The sequence below is a fragment of the Gigantopelta aegis genome, chromosome 3 (assembly GCF_016097555.1).
Source record: "Gigantopelta aegis isolate Gae_Host chromosome 3, Gae_host_genome, whole genome shotgun sequence".
Classification (NCBI taxonomy): Eukaryota; Metazoa; Mollusca; class Gastropoda; order Neomphalida; family Peltospiridae; genus Gigantopelta; species Gigantopelta aegis.
This window is the reverse complement of record NC_054701.1, coordinates 55,278,165-55,297,453: the sequence shown is the minus strand read 5'-3', so window position 1 is coordinate 55,297,453 and position 19,289 is coordinate 55,278,165. Positions and strand designations below refer to the sequence as shown.

Here is a 19,289-nt window from a genome sequence, read left to right as displayed (position 1 = left end):
CGCAGCCCAGTACCAGCTCCCATCCAGAGTGTGTTTTAACGACTCGATGGGTAGGTGTAAAACCACTTCATCCTCGTCTCTCTCACTAACCACTAACAATAACTCACTGTTCTGGACAGACAGGCCAGATAGCTGAGGTGTGTGTCCTGGACAGCATGCTTGAACCTTAATTGGATAAAAGCTGTCTGTCCAGGACAGTGGGTTAGTTGTTTGTTGGTTAGTGAAAGAGAAGAGGGTGTAGTGGCCTTACACCTACCCACTGAGCCCTTCAGAACTTGCTCTGTGTTCAAGCCAGTTCCGGGTTGTGAACCTTGTACCTACCAGCCTGTAGTCCGATGGTTTAACCACTGCACCACCAAGGCTGGTAGTGTTCACCAACGCCCAAATTCCTTCCAAACATTTGTACTGGCAATCAAATTAAGTATAACACAATGTGTCTTAGCATAGCTCATAGCTGCACATTAGACTTAATTACCAAAGCTGCAATTTATATTTTTAATCACTAAAGTGTTTACAACAAATGTTCTAAAATAAACTTAGTTGTGAAAAGATTACCCTTGACTTGTGACACATATACCCGGTACACATACAGGGTGGGATTTAGATGTCGGTTGAGTGCTCGCTTGAGGTGGTTGTATCGCAGGATCAAAACACCTTGGTGGATCCATTCAACTGATTAGGGGTTTTCTCGTTCCAACCAGTGCACCACAACTGGTCAAAGGCCATGGTATGTACCTTCCTGTCTGTGGGAAAGTGCATATAAAAGATCCCTTGGTGCAGTAGGAAAAATGTTGCAGGTTTCCTCTGATGACAACCGGTCATAGGCTAATTACCAAATGTTTGACATCCAATTACCAATGTACTCTAGTGGCGTTGTTAAACATAACAAATATAAAATCCTGGCTATGCCAGTGATGCTAATGCCAGGGCCGTACCCTGATCAAAACCCGGGGGGGGGGGGGGGGGGGCACTACTTTTTATAAACAAATGAAACTATACAAATTAAACCCCGAGATGTGTATGCTATTTTCTGGATTAAAAAAAAACAAGAGAAATTCTCACTTTTATATGCAATTTCCCACAGACAGGAAGGAAACTATACAAATTAAACCCCGAGATGTGTATGCTATTTTCTGGATTAAAAAAACCAAGAGAAATTCTCACTTTTATATGCAATTTCCCACAGACAGGAAGGCAACTGCCCCTCCCCCCCCCTCCCCCCTCCCCGGATTGTACGGCCCTGAATGCATATATATATAAACCCAAAGGTGAGCATGATGTGTGAAAATAGGGTGTTCGACATAACACAATGGACATGGGACTACCAGTAAGTAAAGTGGGGTCGGCGAGTTGACTAATGAAAACAGTGGTGCAAGTTCGTAACAGTTTTGGGATTAGTAGTAACTAGTTGGTCGACTGGGGACAGTGTGGTACGTTGACCTGTTTCCGTGTCGCCATCATGGCAACAGGTAAGTTAAATTAAAAGTTACTCAAGAATGATCAAACTAAACGGCCGACCTGTTTCTTGGTGGCCAACATCATGTACATGTAAACTCAAGAACGTCAAACTAAATATCTGTGGTATCAGATTTCGGTGAGTCGCCATTACAAGCAAGGTATTGAAATTCACCTACGTGACCTAGTAACTAAAATTCACCGTGAACAGGATTCACAGCGTAGGGCAGGAAATGTTTGTTTTAGGCCTATCACTAGATAGCGCACGGGGCACGTTTTCTTAGAAGAACCACACATTATACGTCCCTTCGGACTAATCGCTAGAGTAAGATTTTGTTTTCGTTATTACCGTAACTTTTTAGAACTTTAATTTGGAGTTTGATAAATATCTGAAAAACCTAATATAATTAAACTAGCGATCAAAGGTCACAGGTCACACCCTACCTTGAAACGAAGCCCTATCCAAGCTGAACATTTTTTACGCTATTTGATATAGTTCGTAATACCCTCCATTGTAATGATATGGTTTATAATATCCACTTACTAGTATCTAATCGGTATAATATCCGCCCGGTCCCCTCCATTATTATTTTTAGTTAGGGTTGAGGGTTGAGGGTTAGGGTTAGGGTTGGGGTTAGGACTAGGGTTGGGGGAAGGGTTAGGGGAAGGGGGGACCGGGCGGATATTTTTCCCCAGGAAATATTGTCTAAAAATAATTAGAGCTTGTCTCGATAACCATTATTTCTCCGTATTGTCCATGGCCCTGTTTCGGTGAGGGCCCTGTTTCAGTGGTTTCGTCGTTTGTGCTCAACAGCACGTACATTTGAAGATTTCTGACGATGTTGACTTTTGCATGGGGAAAGTAAACAAATGTCTTTCACATTCACAGAAATGTTCATAAAAATAAGGTTCAAACGAGTAAAGAAAACAAGATCAAACTTAACCCACTCATAAAACATGACACATTTCTTAATACCTTTTTTATATGATTTTCAAAGACTGTTATTTGAAAGAAAAACTATTTTTGTCTATTCTCAGCTGTAGGGCCTATTGCTATTTTGTTATTGAAGTCATATGATTGGCAAAACTCTCTTTATAGATACTTGCCAAAATAGCTGCTTAGCAGCCAATTTAGTGCTCCTGTCAAGTGTAGAAATACTAACAAAAAGGTAGGTATTTGAATAACAACTGTCTATTTATAAATATTTATATGCTTTAGAACCGAATGCGTATGCTCACTGAAACTGGTCCACCTGTGATACATTTGTACAATTAAATTTAAAAAAATTATTTTGGGGTTTTACAAAACCCTGTGCACTGACTAGAACAAGAAATAGCCCAATGGGCCCACTGACGGGGATCGATCCAAGACCGACCTCACATCAAGCGAACATGTTACCACTAGGGTACGTCAAATCCCCAAATTGGAAAAAATGCTTAACATATACGGATTTAGGCATGTGTCCAGGGATTTTTGCATGGAGGGGTCTAGACTGGCAAGCAAAGATTATGCAGGGGGAGGTCGGTTCATGCTCCCATGGAAAATATCGAAAAAAGAAAATTTGCAAGTTCAGGAAGGGTCAACCTCATCCCCCCCCCCCCCTCCCTGCAAACACACCTGTGATGATGTACAAGTAGCCTAATACAGGACAGTTCATACTGTCAAGGCTACAAACACTATAGCAGTGATATAAATAAGCTGAAGTTTTCACTAATCCACTGGACAAATAAGTCTAGAAATCTACTTGTCCACCAATATTTTTACATGTTCAAATAAATGTTATGTTTTATTCAAGTACAAGGGCCACATTTTTGAGTGCTCAAAATGAAAATGCTTTGAACATTTTTACTTGTCCACTGGACAACTATTGAGGTACATTTTGCTTGTCCGAGCAGATTTTCACTTGTCAGGACAAACAGACTTGTAAGTTCTTATTTCGAACACTGTGTAGTCATTTTTTGTCAATATCATTTAGTGTGCTTTTAACATCATAGCTATTGCTATAAATTTGTAAATACAATTTTACTATTAAAATAATAGTAATAATCGGATATGTCACCTTAAGAGGGAGATGGAGCTTAAACACACTAACATTTCGGGTGGGGTGGAGGCAGGATATTCATATTTACAAAATAGACGTAACTGCAACATTCGACCAAAAACAATTCACTAGTTATTTACTAGCACAACATTGAATATCACTAGCCATGGGAGTGGGGATACCATAATCTAGAAGCCCTGTTATGTATCTTTGTATAATGTCAGTGTCTTCAGTTTTCCTTTTTCCTTTCAGTGTTGGTGTTTTAGATGAAAACATGAAAACACCAACAAGAACAAGTAACCAAGCTGAACGGTTGAATTCATGCAAGATGGACATGTATACTCTTGATACCAGTAACTGAAGAAACCCAAATCTTTCCACAATGGCATCATTTGCTGGCAGGGATACTGGTGCTGAAGCTGCAGATGAGGTCAGTGTAGACACAACATCAATAATTCATTATTAAACTGTTCATCATTCTAGTCTGAATTCATCGCTAAGAAATACGATACATTAATAAATCTCAAAGTTTTGTATGTACATGTGTATGTCTTGTCATAGTGTTTTAGTAAAGAATGGTTATATACATTGTGTACATGTATAATAGGTTTTTCACCCTTGTTTTGCAATCTTGTTATTGTTAAAAAATAAAAATTAGAATTAACATGTATGTGAAAGAAGAGTTCCAAGTTGAGCAATTATATGTACGAAGTGCTTGATATCCCCACAAAAAGAAAATATAATATATTTAAAAGGATTTTGCAATTAATAAAAATACGATTCTTGATATATCATTTGTTGTCATAATAATCATATTTTACTAACAAAACCCCCCCAGACAAACCAGTCGTTATATATTATAACATCAGGTGGGTTTTTTTCCCTGGAAACATATCATTATCAGTTTTTTCCTGTACATGGTGTAATGGGTGGACATGGGACAGCAAGATGTTTGTCTCTGTTACATGTGGGAAAAGTACAACCAATAAAACCAAAACAAGTTCTGTGTGCGTGTGTGTGTGTGTACAGATATGTCTTGCTTTCAAATGATAGATACATTATTTTGTTATTTTGGAATTCTTTCTTGAAAAAAAATATTCAGGGCCCAAAAATGTCAAAGGTGTTTATCTCTTAGTCCTGTGTAACTTAACTAAACAGCTATTATAAAATTAATATTCAATAAAGACAGGTGCATGACAGCCATGGGACATAACGTGAATGTCATATTTTATCCTTGTTTCAGCAACCTCTGCGATCGGCAATGCCGTGGGGGATTTACTTCTCCACGACACTTTTATGCCTTGCACTATTCAGGGCTTTTTTCAATGACATGTTTTTTTGTTGTGGACATTTTCTTAATTGCAGGGGTTATTTCAGATCTGCATGTCACAATGTTTCTGAAATAAACATATGGGGATCACCTTATTGTAAATACAGCTCTCGGCATTTGAAATTTGTGTTTTGTACAGCTGTTTTGATTCATGTTATATACAAGTAATAATATCTTCTTTAATAGGTACATTTGAGTCGTGAAGAACGCCTTAAGAATGAGCGACTTCGTAAATGCTACACAAAACTTCAGGATGAAATTGAGGCACCCCTATTGGTGGGCCACATGTATGAAAATGGAGCATTATCACGTGATGACATGGATGAGATCAGAAAGACCCAGCCACCAACTCGACGTATGCAGGCTACCGTACTGCTGGATATGGTGCTACGTGGTAAACCGGCAATATCCATGTATGATGTGCTGGTTGATGCACTGAGCAAATCTGGTTACTCAGAACTTGTAACCAAGTTGGCAGAAACACACGTTGATGTGGAGTCTGGTAAGAGTTACACTTAAACCAAGCACAAATAATTAATGGGGTGCATGGGCTTTGAAAGGAACTATTAGTATTTGTTTTAGAACTGATAAATGTTGTTAAAATATATATTATTAGTGGTCTATAGGTTGCATCTCACCATCTGTTTGTCCCACATAATTTGCAGGATGTTTTTTTTTCACAATGCCTTGAGATACATTGTATTGAGCTGAAATCGTGTGTATAGTTTTATCATGTAGTTACAGGAAGGAAGGAAGGAAATGCTTTATTTAATGACGCACTCAACACATTTTATTTAAAGTAATATGGCATCAGACATATGGTTAAGAACCACACATATATTGAGAGAACAAACCAGCTGTCGCCACTTCATGGGCTACTCTTTTCGATTAGCAGCAAGGGATCTTTTATATGCACCATCTGACAGACAGGGTAGTACATACCACAGCCTTTGATACACCAGTCGTGGTGCACTGGCTAGAACGAGAAATAGCCCAATGGGCCCACCGACGGGTATCGATCCCACACCAACCGTGCATCGAGCAAGCATCTCACCACTAGGCTATGTCCTGCCCCTGAAATGTTACAGATCAACTTTAACTTTCATGATGATTTGCCCATGTTTAACAAGTTATGGCCCTTAAACTTAGGAGATGAGGGAATTTGTTTTTAGACATTTTCCTTTTGCGTTGCCTTAAGATACCGAGTTGAAACTTTGTATATGGCTTTATCATGTCCTGTTACAGACCAAATTTAACTTTAATGATTTTCCCATTTTTTATAGAGTTATGGCCCATAAACTTAGGAGATATGAATATTTGTTGGGCCCTGTAGGGGACATGTATTGCTTTAGCAGTACTCTCAAAATGCTTATTTATTTATTTTATTTTTACTTTTATTTATCCTGCCAGCACTGTTTCCATTGGCCAGTTATGTTGACCAATTAAAGCAAAGTCGTAAAGATATACTAGCTGATTATGACTTTTGACGTCACATGCATAGATAACCGCCCAGCTCTTAACAGAACCAACTTAATTCTTAATGGCTCAAATAGTTTCTCTCATTGTTTTATGGATAATTGGCATGGCATACAGTTGACAATATTAAATGTAGAGAGGGTGTAACAAGTGATTAATTGACAACTACTGTACACTGAGACGGCATGCACAGGGGAAGAACAGCTTCTTCATTGGTTAATATCTGTGAATAGGTTTCCTCACAGATGTTGATGTCTAGGTCATCTTTCATAAACACTACTGGTATATCAAAGGCAGTGGTATGTACTATCCTATCTGTGGGATGTTGCATATAAAAGACCCCTTGCTACTAACGGAAAAATGTAGCGAGTTTCCTATATGTCAAAATTACCAAATGTTTGAAATCCAAAAAAGACGATGATTAATAAATCAATGTGCCCTAGTGGTGTAATTAAAAAAAAAACCTTCTTTTGGAAACAAGACAGGAATGCTGTTAATATTGCATTTATAAGTCTTCAAAATATTATCTTTTGAATATATGTTATATTTATAGAATTGTAACCAATTGTAATCGAAAGTTGACCAGTTGGGGCCAGTCTATTATAACTGATGATTGACGATGAATTCCCACCGATTCCCAACACTGTATTTGGATGATCAATTCCCAACACTGTATTTTGATGATGAATTCCCACCAATTCCCAACACTGTATTTTGATGTTGAAATTCCCACCAATTCCCAACACTGTATTTTGATGTTGGAATTCCCACCGATTCCCAACACTGTATTTTGATGTTGAAATTCCCACCAATTCCCAACACTGTATTTTGATGTTGGAATTCCCACCGATTCCCAACACTGTATTTTGATGTTGGAATTCCCACCAATTCCCAACACTGTATTTTGATGTTGGAATTCCCACCGATTCCCAACACTGTATTTTGATGTTTTCAAAAAGTGTCACTCTGGGTGGTAACCCTTGCAACATGAATCCTTTTTACTAGCTTTTAATGAAACCGAAACTAAATGTTTATATGTATTAATTATTCTTTTACAGAAACTGGTGATGTAATCAAACATCCAAAGACTAAGAGTAAGACTCTACCTAGTAAGTACTTTGGCAATTTACAATTACTATTTTAAACGTTCATCCATCATAACATTTGAAGCAACTGTTAATTTGACATATTTTTCAGAACAGTTTGTTTGTAATGTATTGTCTTAGTTATGTAACTATTAGCCTTTATGTATAATTTAGCTACTTTAATCCTGACAGTATCATTTTACTGAATCAGATGTCAAGAATTATTTGTCTTGGGTCACAAAAATTAAACATTCAGATTTAGAGAATAAATAACGAGCTACGAGCGATTACAAAGTATCTGCCCTGAGTGAATGAATGTTGTGAATCCAAGCTTTTGGCGAGGGTTTTACAACATGCATTCACGAGGGACAGATAATATATAACTCTTTGTAGCGAGTTAGTAATTCTCTTTATTACCCATTGTTACTTTTAAAACGGGGTTTTAATATAAAAATTCCTCTGCTGTCTACAACAAATCCATCAGCCATTACTTCATATAACCATACACACATTGCATGTAATGATGTTCTTTTTACGGCCAAAAGTTTTCAGTACAAAATGATATGAATGTGGTTGCATTTGAAAATAATTATTTTTCTATGCTGTTAAATTATGAAAAGATACCATTTAATGTTTATGAAACAAATGAATCAATTTTTCCACAAAAAAAGTATTTAATGGAAGTAATTTTGTTGTTGTTTATCCTTTCAAGAATTGGCAGTATGAAAGTAGATTACTGCACACAAAACATGTAAGAGTGATGGCAAAATAGCTGTGTTTAATGATGGGCAAAGATACAGAATGTGACAAACTGAACTTGCCATGACTCAAGTGCAAAATACTACCTAAGTTACAATTGTTATAAATACCATAAGTTGATTATATAAAGTAGAAATGTATTAATTTTGCTAATTTTATTGTATTGCTACTTTCATCTGTTTCCCTTCATTTTAGAACTGTTAGAGGTGAAAATAAAGAGTGCCAAGAAAGTATTTGTGGAAACCAAAAGCTACTGTTCAGTGAGATCTTCCCTGGAGAAAAATGGATATGTTACCATAACAGGAGGTTCAGGTTCTGGTAAGACTACAATGGCTTTGATGTTGATGGAAGAATATAGACAGAGAGACCATGCTGTATTCTTCATTGAAAATATTGAAGATTTGGACTTAGACAAGATGGTGGAAATAAAGCAACCAAAATTACTTGTGATCGATGATGTCATGGGATCAGTATCAGCCACACAAGATAGGATTGTTGCTTTTAATAAAGTTTTTGATTTCCTTGCAGACATGCTGCAAAACACCAGCAGTACTTCAGGTAGTGATATGCAAGATCATTTTCAGAATGAGAAAAATATCAAAGTAATATTTACATCAAAAACGTGGCTTCTTAAGGAAAGCAAATGCCACATAAAGCATCATTTGTACAGCTATTTTACACAGTCTGTTGATTTGTCGAACTCACAAATGTCTGAACAAGAGTTAAAAGATATCTTGTCAAAACATTTAACAAATAAAGGACATTCAGTTAGTCAGGATGACGTTTCAAAGATATGCACCAATATATCAAAAGAAGGAGACACTGCTCTTGGCTTTCCTTATGTTTGTCAGTTATTTTCAAGTATGGATGTCTTCTGTAAAGGAAAAGATCCAGTAACTTTTTTCCAGAAACCAATGAAATTTCTAAAGAGTGAACTTGAGAGTCTGTTTAAGACTGATAAGATGAAGAAAGCATGTTTTATGCTGATGGTCTTATGTGATGGCCACCTGTCCCTGTCATCACTAATGGACTCTGATACACGCCAGAAAAGTGGATTAGAGGAAAAAGTTAAAATAATTCAGAATTACACAGGTGATTGTACAGACAAAATTCAACCATTCTGCAGCAGCATTAAAACTACGGCAGAAACGTTAACCGACACATTGTTAAAAACTGAAGATGACAATGTGTCATTTTTGCATGCCTCCACTCATGATGCTACTGCTTATCTTCTTGGCAAAGAGAATATTAGCTTTATCATCAACCATTGCAGTATGAAGGTGATCAATGAAAGAATAAGAGTTAAAGTTGGAAGCACTAAAGGAAAACCTCATGATGAAGGAAGTGATTTTCTGATTACAATATCTGAAGCCAATCATGAAATGCTGGCTAAACGGTTGGCTAAAGAACTTTGTAATAAACAGTTTGCTATTTCTCTTTCTCACCAAGCATTCAGCAACCTGAAAGTGAAAAAACTGGTATTTGATAGCCTTTCTGAAAAGAATGAGTTGACAGCATTGATTCATTCTCATGACACATTGTACGAAGCACACTTTTTGTTTTGGGCTTCATTATTCAACCATAAATATCTTTTGACACAAATTCTATCATTGGGCAACTTCACTACTGAAGAGTTATTGTGGGGTATATTGGCAACATGTGTGAATGGTAAAGGTGAGGGTTTTGACACCATCACATCAAAGGATCCAAGTGTAAAAGAACAATTATTGCTGAAAACTGTAGAAGACATAACTGTTAACGTTATGAATGAAAAAGTTACTGAAAAATTTCAGAACTACTTCAAGCTGACTTCATCTTCTTACCTGGAATTTAAAGGAACATGTGGACTGATTCATGTGGCTGCTGCTTTTGGACATAAAATGATTGTGGAGAAACTTCTGGAGGCTGGTGCGTGTGTCAATAGTACAACAGAAAGTGGAGTCACACCACTTATGCTTGCTTGTCTACATGGTCACTTGGAACTTGTGAAAATGCTTCTAGATAAAGGTGCCGAATACATGGTTACCTCAAAAATAGGTAACTGCAGCATCCACTTTGCATGCCTTGGTAATCAAACAGAAGTCATAGAAATGCTTTGCACGCTTTGCATTGACATTAATTTTAAGGGAAAAGCAAACTGGACACCACTTTTGTATTCATGTCGCTATGGAGATTTGAGAGCTGTAAAACTTTTGTTAAAATATGCAGACAAAACCGTGGTTACTGATACAGGGTTAACCTGCCTTCATTTGGCTAGTTGCAATGGAAATAAAGAAATAGTGCAGATGTTTCTATCAGAAGACATGGATGTCAACTGTGTTGGTAATAATTTGAAGACTCCATTGATGTATGCTTGTTTTGAAGGACAAACCCAGATAGCAGAAATGCTTCTTGATAACGGTGCTGATATTACCAAAACAGATGCGTCTTGTAAAACATGTCTTCACTATGCATGCTATAAATCAGAAAATAGTAGTTTGATTAAGAAGTTGCTCCAGCATGACATAGACATTAACTGTAAAAGTGAAAAGGGGTGGACCCCTCTCTGCTATGCATGTCGTTATGGCAATGTGGAAATTGTCAACCTACTGCTTTTTTATGAAGCTGACAAAAACGTCTTGGTGGATAATGGCTTGAATTGTCTCCACTTGGCTGCATTAGGGGGCAGTGTCCATATGGTGGATACATTACTCGAGTCTGAATTTCATATTGAATCACAGACCACATTAAAAGAAACACCATTATTATGGGCATGTATAGAAGGTCAAATTGAAGTTGTGGAATTTTTAATAGAAAACTCTGCTGATATATGTGCATGTGATCATTATGGTAGAAATGCTCTACACCTTGTATGCAAGGCAGGTTATCTAAATATAGCTAAACTATTGCTTGAATTAGGTATGGATGTTGATGCCAGAGATGCAGATGGATGGACTCCCCTGCTGTTTGCAAGTCGTTACGCCAAGGCTGATCTGGTAGAGCATTTATTGTCAGTCAAAGCGGACGAAAACGTCAATACCAAGACAGGATTGAATTGTCTTCATTTAGCTTGTTGTGATGGTAATACAGAAAAAGTGGAGCTTCTTCTTTTCAAGGGCTGGGATGTAAACAGCACAACTGATAAAGGAAAGACTCCACTTATGTATTGCTGTCATGAAGGGAAAGTAACTCTTGTGGATATACTTGTTGCCAAGGGAGCTGATCTTTTTATTTATGACAAAGAGAACAGAAATTGTATGCATTATGCTTGTTTGAACAAATACTGTAATGAATTTCTTACAAAGCTTATTGACTATGAAATGGATATCAACTGCAGAGGAGAAAATGGTTGGACCCCGGTTTTGTTCTTAAGTCGCTATGGTAGCGTAAGAGTTGTTGAGCTTTTGAAGAACAGAGGAGCTGATATGACAGTAGTTTCTGACAGTGGACTAAACTGCTTGCACATGGCTGCCTGTAATAGTGATGTTCGAATGGTTGAAATGTTTCTTTGTTTGGATTTTGACATCGACAGCAGATCGAAAAAGGGGAAAACACCACTGATGTACGCTTGTGAAACGGGCAGGACAGATGTAGCGCAGTTATTAATAACAAAGAAGGCTGATGTTTTAGCAAGAGATGCCTCTGGGAAGAACTGTTATGACTGGTTACAAACAGACAAGTTTAGAGAATTTGCTCAGATGCTTGAAGAGAACTACCCTGAACTGTTGAATACTGCTCAAGATAAACCAGCTTCTCAGGACCAGGTGGATGCATCTTCTCACACACCATAGATTGTCATTTATATCTTCAAAGTTTATTTACAGTTTTTATTTTATTAGTTGGTACATAAATTTTGAAACAGAACAAATCGAGATGTGTTAGTACACAATCTAAATTGGAATTTAATCATACAGACTATGTTGTCAAATACTTGTGTGTAAATAAGTTAACCAATGTCATTTTATTATTATCTGCATTCATTAAATCTAATCAATGGGCCCATTTTTGCTATAATAAAACTAGCAGTTTCCTCTGAGACTGCAATAAATGAATGATTAACGACACCCTAGTACAAAAATACATATCGGCTATTGTATGTAAAAAATGACAAAATGTTAGTGATTTCCAATAGCCGATGATTAATCAATGTGCTCTTGTGGTGTCGTTAAACAAAACAGACTTGATCATTAATCTAATGAATGTATGATTCATGACCTATGGACTGACCTCTTGCAGTGAAATTTGCTGATTTATTAACTTAAGGACTCTGAACAAAAAGTCAAGACATTTTTCAAGGGTCTTAAAAAAGAATCTGTTCTTTCGCAAAATAAACAAGTGCAATAAATAGGAAGCGAAAACAACGTGTGTGAAGTTCTGTATTTATTACATACCTTCTTTCATGTTTTACAAAAACGGTTTTTAATTTAACGTCATAACAACACTTTGTTAAATCTATTATCAAAACTCCTTTCATGGATTCATTTAACGTTAAGAATCATACTCTGCGGCAGCCTTGTGTAATGTTTCAAATAAGATATGACGTCATTTGTAAATCATATATGATGTAAGTAAATAAAAGGCACTAACTGCAGTAAAAAGAAAAGGGGGATTCCCCATTTAAACGTTCCGGTCCAGATTGCACATATGTGCGATACAGAATAAATTTATTGCACAGTTTCAAAAGGCCTTTATCACTATTGTAAGACTGAATAGGTATGTAATACATTTATTTATTTATCCTTATATAACATATCCATGTCATAAACCCATGTGACAATTTAGTGTATTAACCCAGTTAATAATGGTATGCAAATTTGCAAGGTCTCTAAGTAAGTAATGTGTTGCTGTGGATGGGTCATTTGCTTACAAGCCAACAAGACCTGTATACCTGAGTGTAACGTTTTCAAAGATTTAGTTAAAATGCGTGACATCAAACTAATTTGTGATAATTGTGATGATGTCATATTACCGATGGTGGCGACTTTAGTACTGTGATTTACCAAAAATTTAATTAAAATGTTATTTTAGAAGTGTTAAATAGAATTCACTACTCGTGTTTTGTAATATGTAAAATATCAACCGTGTCTATTTAATCGGTATTTGTCTCGGCAGAGCCTCGACAAATACCGATTAACATAAGACTCATTTGAAAAATTCCATATTAAAAAACACTCGTGACTAATCCCCTCTATATATATAGGCTTATAGATCCAAAGATGGACAACACCAAATCAGTTTATGGTAGGCAAGACATAAATTCCACTGAATTCTTGTTTATGGCATGTGTGTAAATAAAAAGGTTTCTTAGCAAATTACCATCAAATTGCAAGTTAAATGTCCTTTCTTGATACAGGGATGAAGGCAACTGATGGAACAGCCAGTGTAAAGTGAAAATGTTTGCACTGCAGTTTCTGCTTTTAAGTCTGTATTACTGCGTTTTTTAATTACCAGTATAATTGAACAGTCAGGTAAAACTGTCTACCTTGACTGTTCAATTATATTACCCCTGTATTTAAAATACGATTTAATCTTCAATTTATTGTTAAGAAACTGTTATTGTATCAATAAACTCACTTTAATGGAAAATGGTCCTTACATGGAATTGTTTTGTAAAAAATTTGTATGAGAGTTGGTATGGGTTTAAAATATAATCTGTTTTTGTATGAGTTTTACAATTAGATTTTTTGCAGAAAATGTTATGGGAGTTGATATGGGTTAAAATATGTTTTTAGCATTATTTATTAAATTGTCAAATGACACTAATTTAATGTCGGGCATGGATTTTGTAAAACAGTAGGCCCGTAAACATTAATGCAATGCCCTTTAGTGGCAGTGGTACAGATATCTTGCATTAAAAAAAAAAGTGATTACATAACCAAAATAGAGGGAAGCTGGGCCCTCTTAAATCTATGCCTGAATACTTTCTAAGAACATTTTATCATTTTAACAAATTTAATTTGTATGCCATACAGATTTTATGCTGTTGTATTCATTTGTCAATGGAATATTTACCAATAAGCAGATGTAAATTATATGTTTGGCCATTTGGCAAATTATTATTTTTTGGTAATGATATATTGTCAGTTGTGTACACCGTACAGTAACAAAAAATGGGTTGAATTTATGAAGCCGGTTTGTCTCTTACACGCATGTAACTCCATACATTTAAAAACATTGGTGTTTAAGTAAAACAGACTTCGCAAATTCAGCCCTACATGTACGTCTACAGTGACAATGTTAATTTTGCTAATTGACCAAATTTGTATACTGTTATGTTAGTTGTCACTGGAGAAGTCTTGTTAGGATAAGCGTTTTAATATTTACAGGTAATAGCATTACATTTGGTATTTACTTACCAATTTAATTATTTGAGAAGATACATGGATATAGTGTTTTACATGAGTTGCTTCTCACATATATATATATGTGTGTGTGTATACATGTATGTATGTATGTATGGTTTTTTAATTTTATTAATACATGTATGTAGGTAAAAAGAGTAACTATCAGACACGATCTCAGTTATATCAGTATTTGAAATTGTACAATGAAAAATTATTTACTTTCATTTATTGGTTTTATCAGTGATTAAAATTTAGAAAATGAATTTTTATGCATAACCAGTAAATATTCAATCCACTGGTTAGTATAGGAAGTGATTTTTGGTTATTTTAGAATCCCTGATATATACATACTGTGCATTAATATATAATTCTAGAAGACGTGGATTTTAGTTCAAGAAAATAAATGGCAATCAATAATTCAGTAATATGTATTGTGTTTGTGCCTAGTCAAATAATTTTATACTTTTTAAATTATTTTTTGACATTATGCAAATAATAATAAACATAATTGAAATATATCTTAAAGTATATCCTTCTATAAGTGTACATGACACCCACATGTACTCCAGAATGCATCTAAAAGCAACTTAGATTTCAAAAAATGTTTTACGAGGGAGCATGCCACCAAACACCCATAGCATTTTCGCCCCCTTGGGGGGCTTAGTTATGTCATACTGTTTTGCCAACCCTCTGAACTAAAGTCCTGGGGGAAACACTGAAGACTATATGTCAAAATTACCAAATGTTTGACATCCAATAGCTAAGGATTAATAAATCAGTGTGCTCAAGTGGCATCATTAAAAACAACTTTTGGAATCGATCCCTGTCGGTGGGCTCATTAGAATATTTCTTGTTCCAGCCAGTGCATGACTGACATATCAAAGGCTCTCTAAGACTATTTCAAAAGTACCAATTGTCTGACATCCAATAGCCGATAATTAACAAATAAATGTGGTCTAATGGTGTTGTTAAACAAAAACAAACTTTAAAAAACCCTTTTCAACATTTGAACATTTTAGTGTTCAAGATTGCAAGATTATCCCTCATGAAATAACTTTCATTTGTCACTCGCTAAAGCTTATGACAAGTAAAAATTATTTCATTTGGGACATAAAAACTGATAACTTGTTTATTATCCTTTATTAAAGCAAAGTTAAAACCAGATCAAGTTGTAGTCAAATATCATATGATGACATTACCAGTTTTCATTTCCAATAAAGGCCATTTCAATTTTATAAAGATTATCAAAAATCCTTTATTAAAATTGCTTTTTGGCCATAAATGAAAAATGGTCATCAGTTACCTCCCTTGAACAGTGATGTAATCGGTGTCATTTTCCCTGTCGATATGATGTCGTTTTTGAACAAAGTTTGAAATGTTTAACATAGGTATTTTGTAACATTCTTTGTCGCATTTATGTGAAGCAAAAGTAGAAATAACACATTTTAATCATTATTAGGAATACAGATTTAAACTGTATTGCTGTTAATAATTTTATTACATACATGTATAAAGTTAACCTTTAACAAACAAACAACAAAAATATATTATTATATATATGAACACCTACAATCAGTGATATATTATATTTAAGTGTGCTATATCTGAAGTTGCCTACTAGGACTTAAAAGAATATATACACCAACTGGTAAAAACAGCTTGACCAAAAAACCACCCCAACCTTTTCACCATATTATCAGAGCTTGGATTTTCCATGCTTGTTACATATAGTAAAAGAACTGTATAGAACAAAATATTTTATTTATTTCTAATTTAAAATGTATTATTTGGTCATGAAGAACAACTGACTTTCAAATCTTTAGCCCATGTTGGTACTGGGTCTGCAAACCCACTTTCATCTGCTTCAGGCTGCCTTGTATATGGATTCTGAAGAACTTTCAATACCTTCTGCACTCCGGAAAAGTCATCATATTCTGCAATGGAAGTGGCATTTTGGGCAATCCAGTTCCGTAGAATATACACTGGATTTACAGAGTTCATCAATGTTTGTCTTTCATCCTCAGTAATACCAGACATTTCTACTCTTTTAGAATAAAGTTTTACCCATCTTGGGAACCACTCATGTGTTGTAAGAGTTTTTAAAGCCCACAAATGATTATTAAATACTAGATTTCTTAAAGTTTTGAAACAGATTTCTCCAAGTTGTCTGAACGTTATGCTAAAATCAGAAGCAGTATCTTGCATCATTTTCAAAAACAGTGCTATAAGCTCTTCATCATCATCATCCTGCCCAACAAGACCAAGCTTCTTCCTATAGATCTCCATGAATTTCTTTTTATAAAGGTTGACATATCCTTGAAGCACATACTTGGCTTTGGTCTGTTGTTCTTTTGTTAGCAAAGGCAACAAAGCTATCCGTAACTTATTTAAACTGTACAAGCCAACATCTGGTTGTTTTTCAAAACTATACCTTTTCTCATCATCAGAAGTATTTGGAACAAATTCTGGATCATATACATCCATGAAACCAAAAGGACCATAATCAATGGTAATGGACAACAGACTAAAATTATCTGTATTTAAAACTCCATGAGCAAACCCTACACTCTGCCACTGAGCAATCAGAGATGCAGTGTTTGAAACAACTTCAGAAAAGAAAACTATATATTTGTTAGTATCACTAAAATTTATATTTGGAAAGTGCTGCTGAATGACAAAATCAGTGAGTTGTTTAAGGAGGTTGTATTCTTTAGAAAAGGCTAGTATTTCAAGTGATCCTATTCTAAACCAGGAGCTAGCAACACGCAGAACGACTGCAGCACGTTCTTCTTTTGGATGACCATCATAAAATACATCTCGAAGGACTTTGTCATTGCTCACAACCAGTGCTGCTGCTCGAGTTGTTGGAATACCTGCAATATACATCAATTCTTATAAACATTTCATACAAAAATTACATGTACATATAGTTTATAAATATATTTCCAGTAATTGGGACATTTCATATAAGTAGTTTATATATTTCCAGTAAATGGAACATTTCAATACATGTAGTTACTATATTTTGCCAACGATTCTTGACAACAGCACTGTTTATGCCGAGTGGCACAACACGTTACAATTTTGATATTCTTACGTTAATTATGCAAAGATTATACATGCTACATCAGTTATTTATCACAAATATAGGGCACAATATTTTACGAGAACCGTTGTTCTGTTCACGTGTTGGTTACGCAACTTTAAAGTTACGAGAACCGCCAATCGGTTACATGGTGAACAATTACATTCTAAAATTAAAAGTACTGTATATCAATAATTTTGAACCACCAATGTAGCCTACCTATTTAAGTAATTGCCATGACAGGAAATAGACGGCGGGTGGCATTTAAACACATTTCCATTACTATTTGATGATACAGAATTAATGTTTTCAGATATAAACTATAGTAAGAATCTTAAACAGTAAATGTATTTGTTGATGTGAATCATACCAAGATAATGCATTGCCTCACTGCACAAAAACTCCCTGATGGATGACCTCAACACGGAGCGACCATCGCCTCGACGTGAATATGGCGTTGGTCCAGATCCTTTCAAGTGCAGCTCCCACCTCTCCCCATTGGAGTTGACAATCTCTCCCAGCAGCATTGCCCTACCATCACCAAGTTGATCTGCCCAATAACCAAACTGATGCCCTCCATAACGATGCGCAAGAGGTATTGATGCTTTTGGTAATGCCATTCCACCGACTACGTCTATAAATTCTTTTGTTTCTAACTGACTTGGGTCAATGTTAAGAATATTCAAAACCACATCAAGTGAGGCTGAAACAAGGCTAACTTTTGTTCTAAATGGCATGGGCTTAACCACTGAAAACAAAATATTTTTAACTTTCCTAACATAGTTCTCCTTTACTGGATCTATTGGAAAAGTGCTATACAGGGATTGGTGTGCACTAAAGTTCCACATAGGCCTATTTATTGATTTTAAATTGTAAGCCACATTTTCTGCATCTGAACAGAATGCCACATTCTGCAAATAAAACAAAATATAATTTGTTGGTTTGTAATACCAACAGGAAATCCGATTTGACATCTTATCCGTGTGTTCGGTGATGGCTATGTATATGTACATGAAATAGAAAATGATGCACACTTTGGTTGCATGGGCTACTGTCGCCATGATTATAGCATATGTCCCATTTTTAGCAGTTCAAAATAAATAGCCAGTAATATAGCCTAAATACATTGGTCAATACCAGGAAAAATGTAGAAGGCACACATTTTGTTTCGTTTTCTTTTTGTTTTCCTCCAAATGGATCGTCAAAACTATATGGTCCCCTTGTATCAAATCAATTCATATTGCCGATAATGTTAACGTCTACAAATAAAACTGATACACACACCTCACATTTACTCTACCTGGAAACAAGTGAGGGATGGGGTTACATAAGAGATTCGATGGATGTTTTTATTAGCAACCCTCATTTTTATTCAGTTCTATTTTGAGGGATACACTGCACATGTTTCAACCTCTTGGTGTATACAGCATAACAACTGTACACTATAAGAGTGTATTTATATGTTGGCAATGGATAATAGTATTTGCACAAATAGCCAGTGTCACAGTATTATATATCGTCCGTTGACCTGTTTCGGTTGTTGCGTCGTTTGTGCGTAACAGAATGTCTACATACATTTGAATATTTAATTCTGACATCGTTGACTTTTGCATGTGGAAAGTAAACAAATGTCTGTCACATTCACAAAAATGTTCGTAAAAATAACGTAAAACGAGTGAAGAAAGGAATATTGAACTTAACCCACTCATAAACACGGCACGTTTCTCAATACCT

At 35.6% G+C, this 19,289-nt stretch overlaps 2 protein-coding genes across 2 annotated transcripts; one reads left to right on the top strand and one right to left on the bottom strand.

Moving 5' to 3' along the window:
* The first annotated feature begins 1,339 nt into the window (after positions 1-1,339).
* Positions 1,340-12,557, top strand: LOC121368269. Its single transcript, XM_041492926.1, has 5 exons — positions 1,340-1,469; positions 3,750-3,927; positions 5,014-5,329; positions 7,362-7,412; positions 8,343-12,557. Exons 2-5 carry the CDS (start codon positions 3,880-3,882, stop codon positions 11,915-11,917), a joined length of 3,990 nt encoding a protein of 1,329 aa, XP_041348860.1. The 5' UTR covers positions 1,340-1,469; positions 3,750-3,879; the 3' UTR covers positions 11,918-12,557.
* Positions 12,558-16,214: 3,657 nt separating this feature from the next.
* On the bottom strand, positions 16,215-18,722 carry LOC121390814 (protein adenylyltransferase SelO, mitochondrial-like). Its single transcript, XM_041522717.1, has 2 exons — positions 17,926-18,722; positions 16,215-17,343 (listed from the first exon to the last, which is right to left on the bottom strand). The coding sequence occupies exons 1-2, from the start codon at positions 18,614-18,616 to the stop codon at positions 16,262-16,264; spliced, it is 1,773 nt and encodes a 590-aa protein (XP_041378651.1). The 5' UTR covers positions 18,617-18,722; the 3' UTR covers positions 16,215-16,261.
* Between the last annotated feature and the right edge of the window lie 567 nt (positions 18,723-19,289).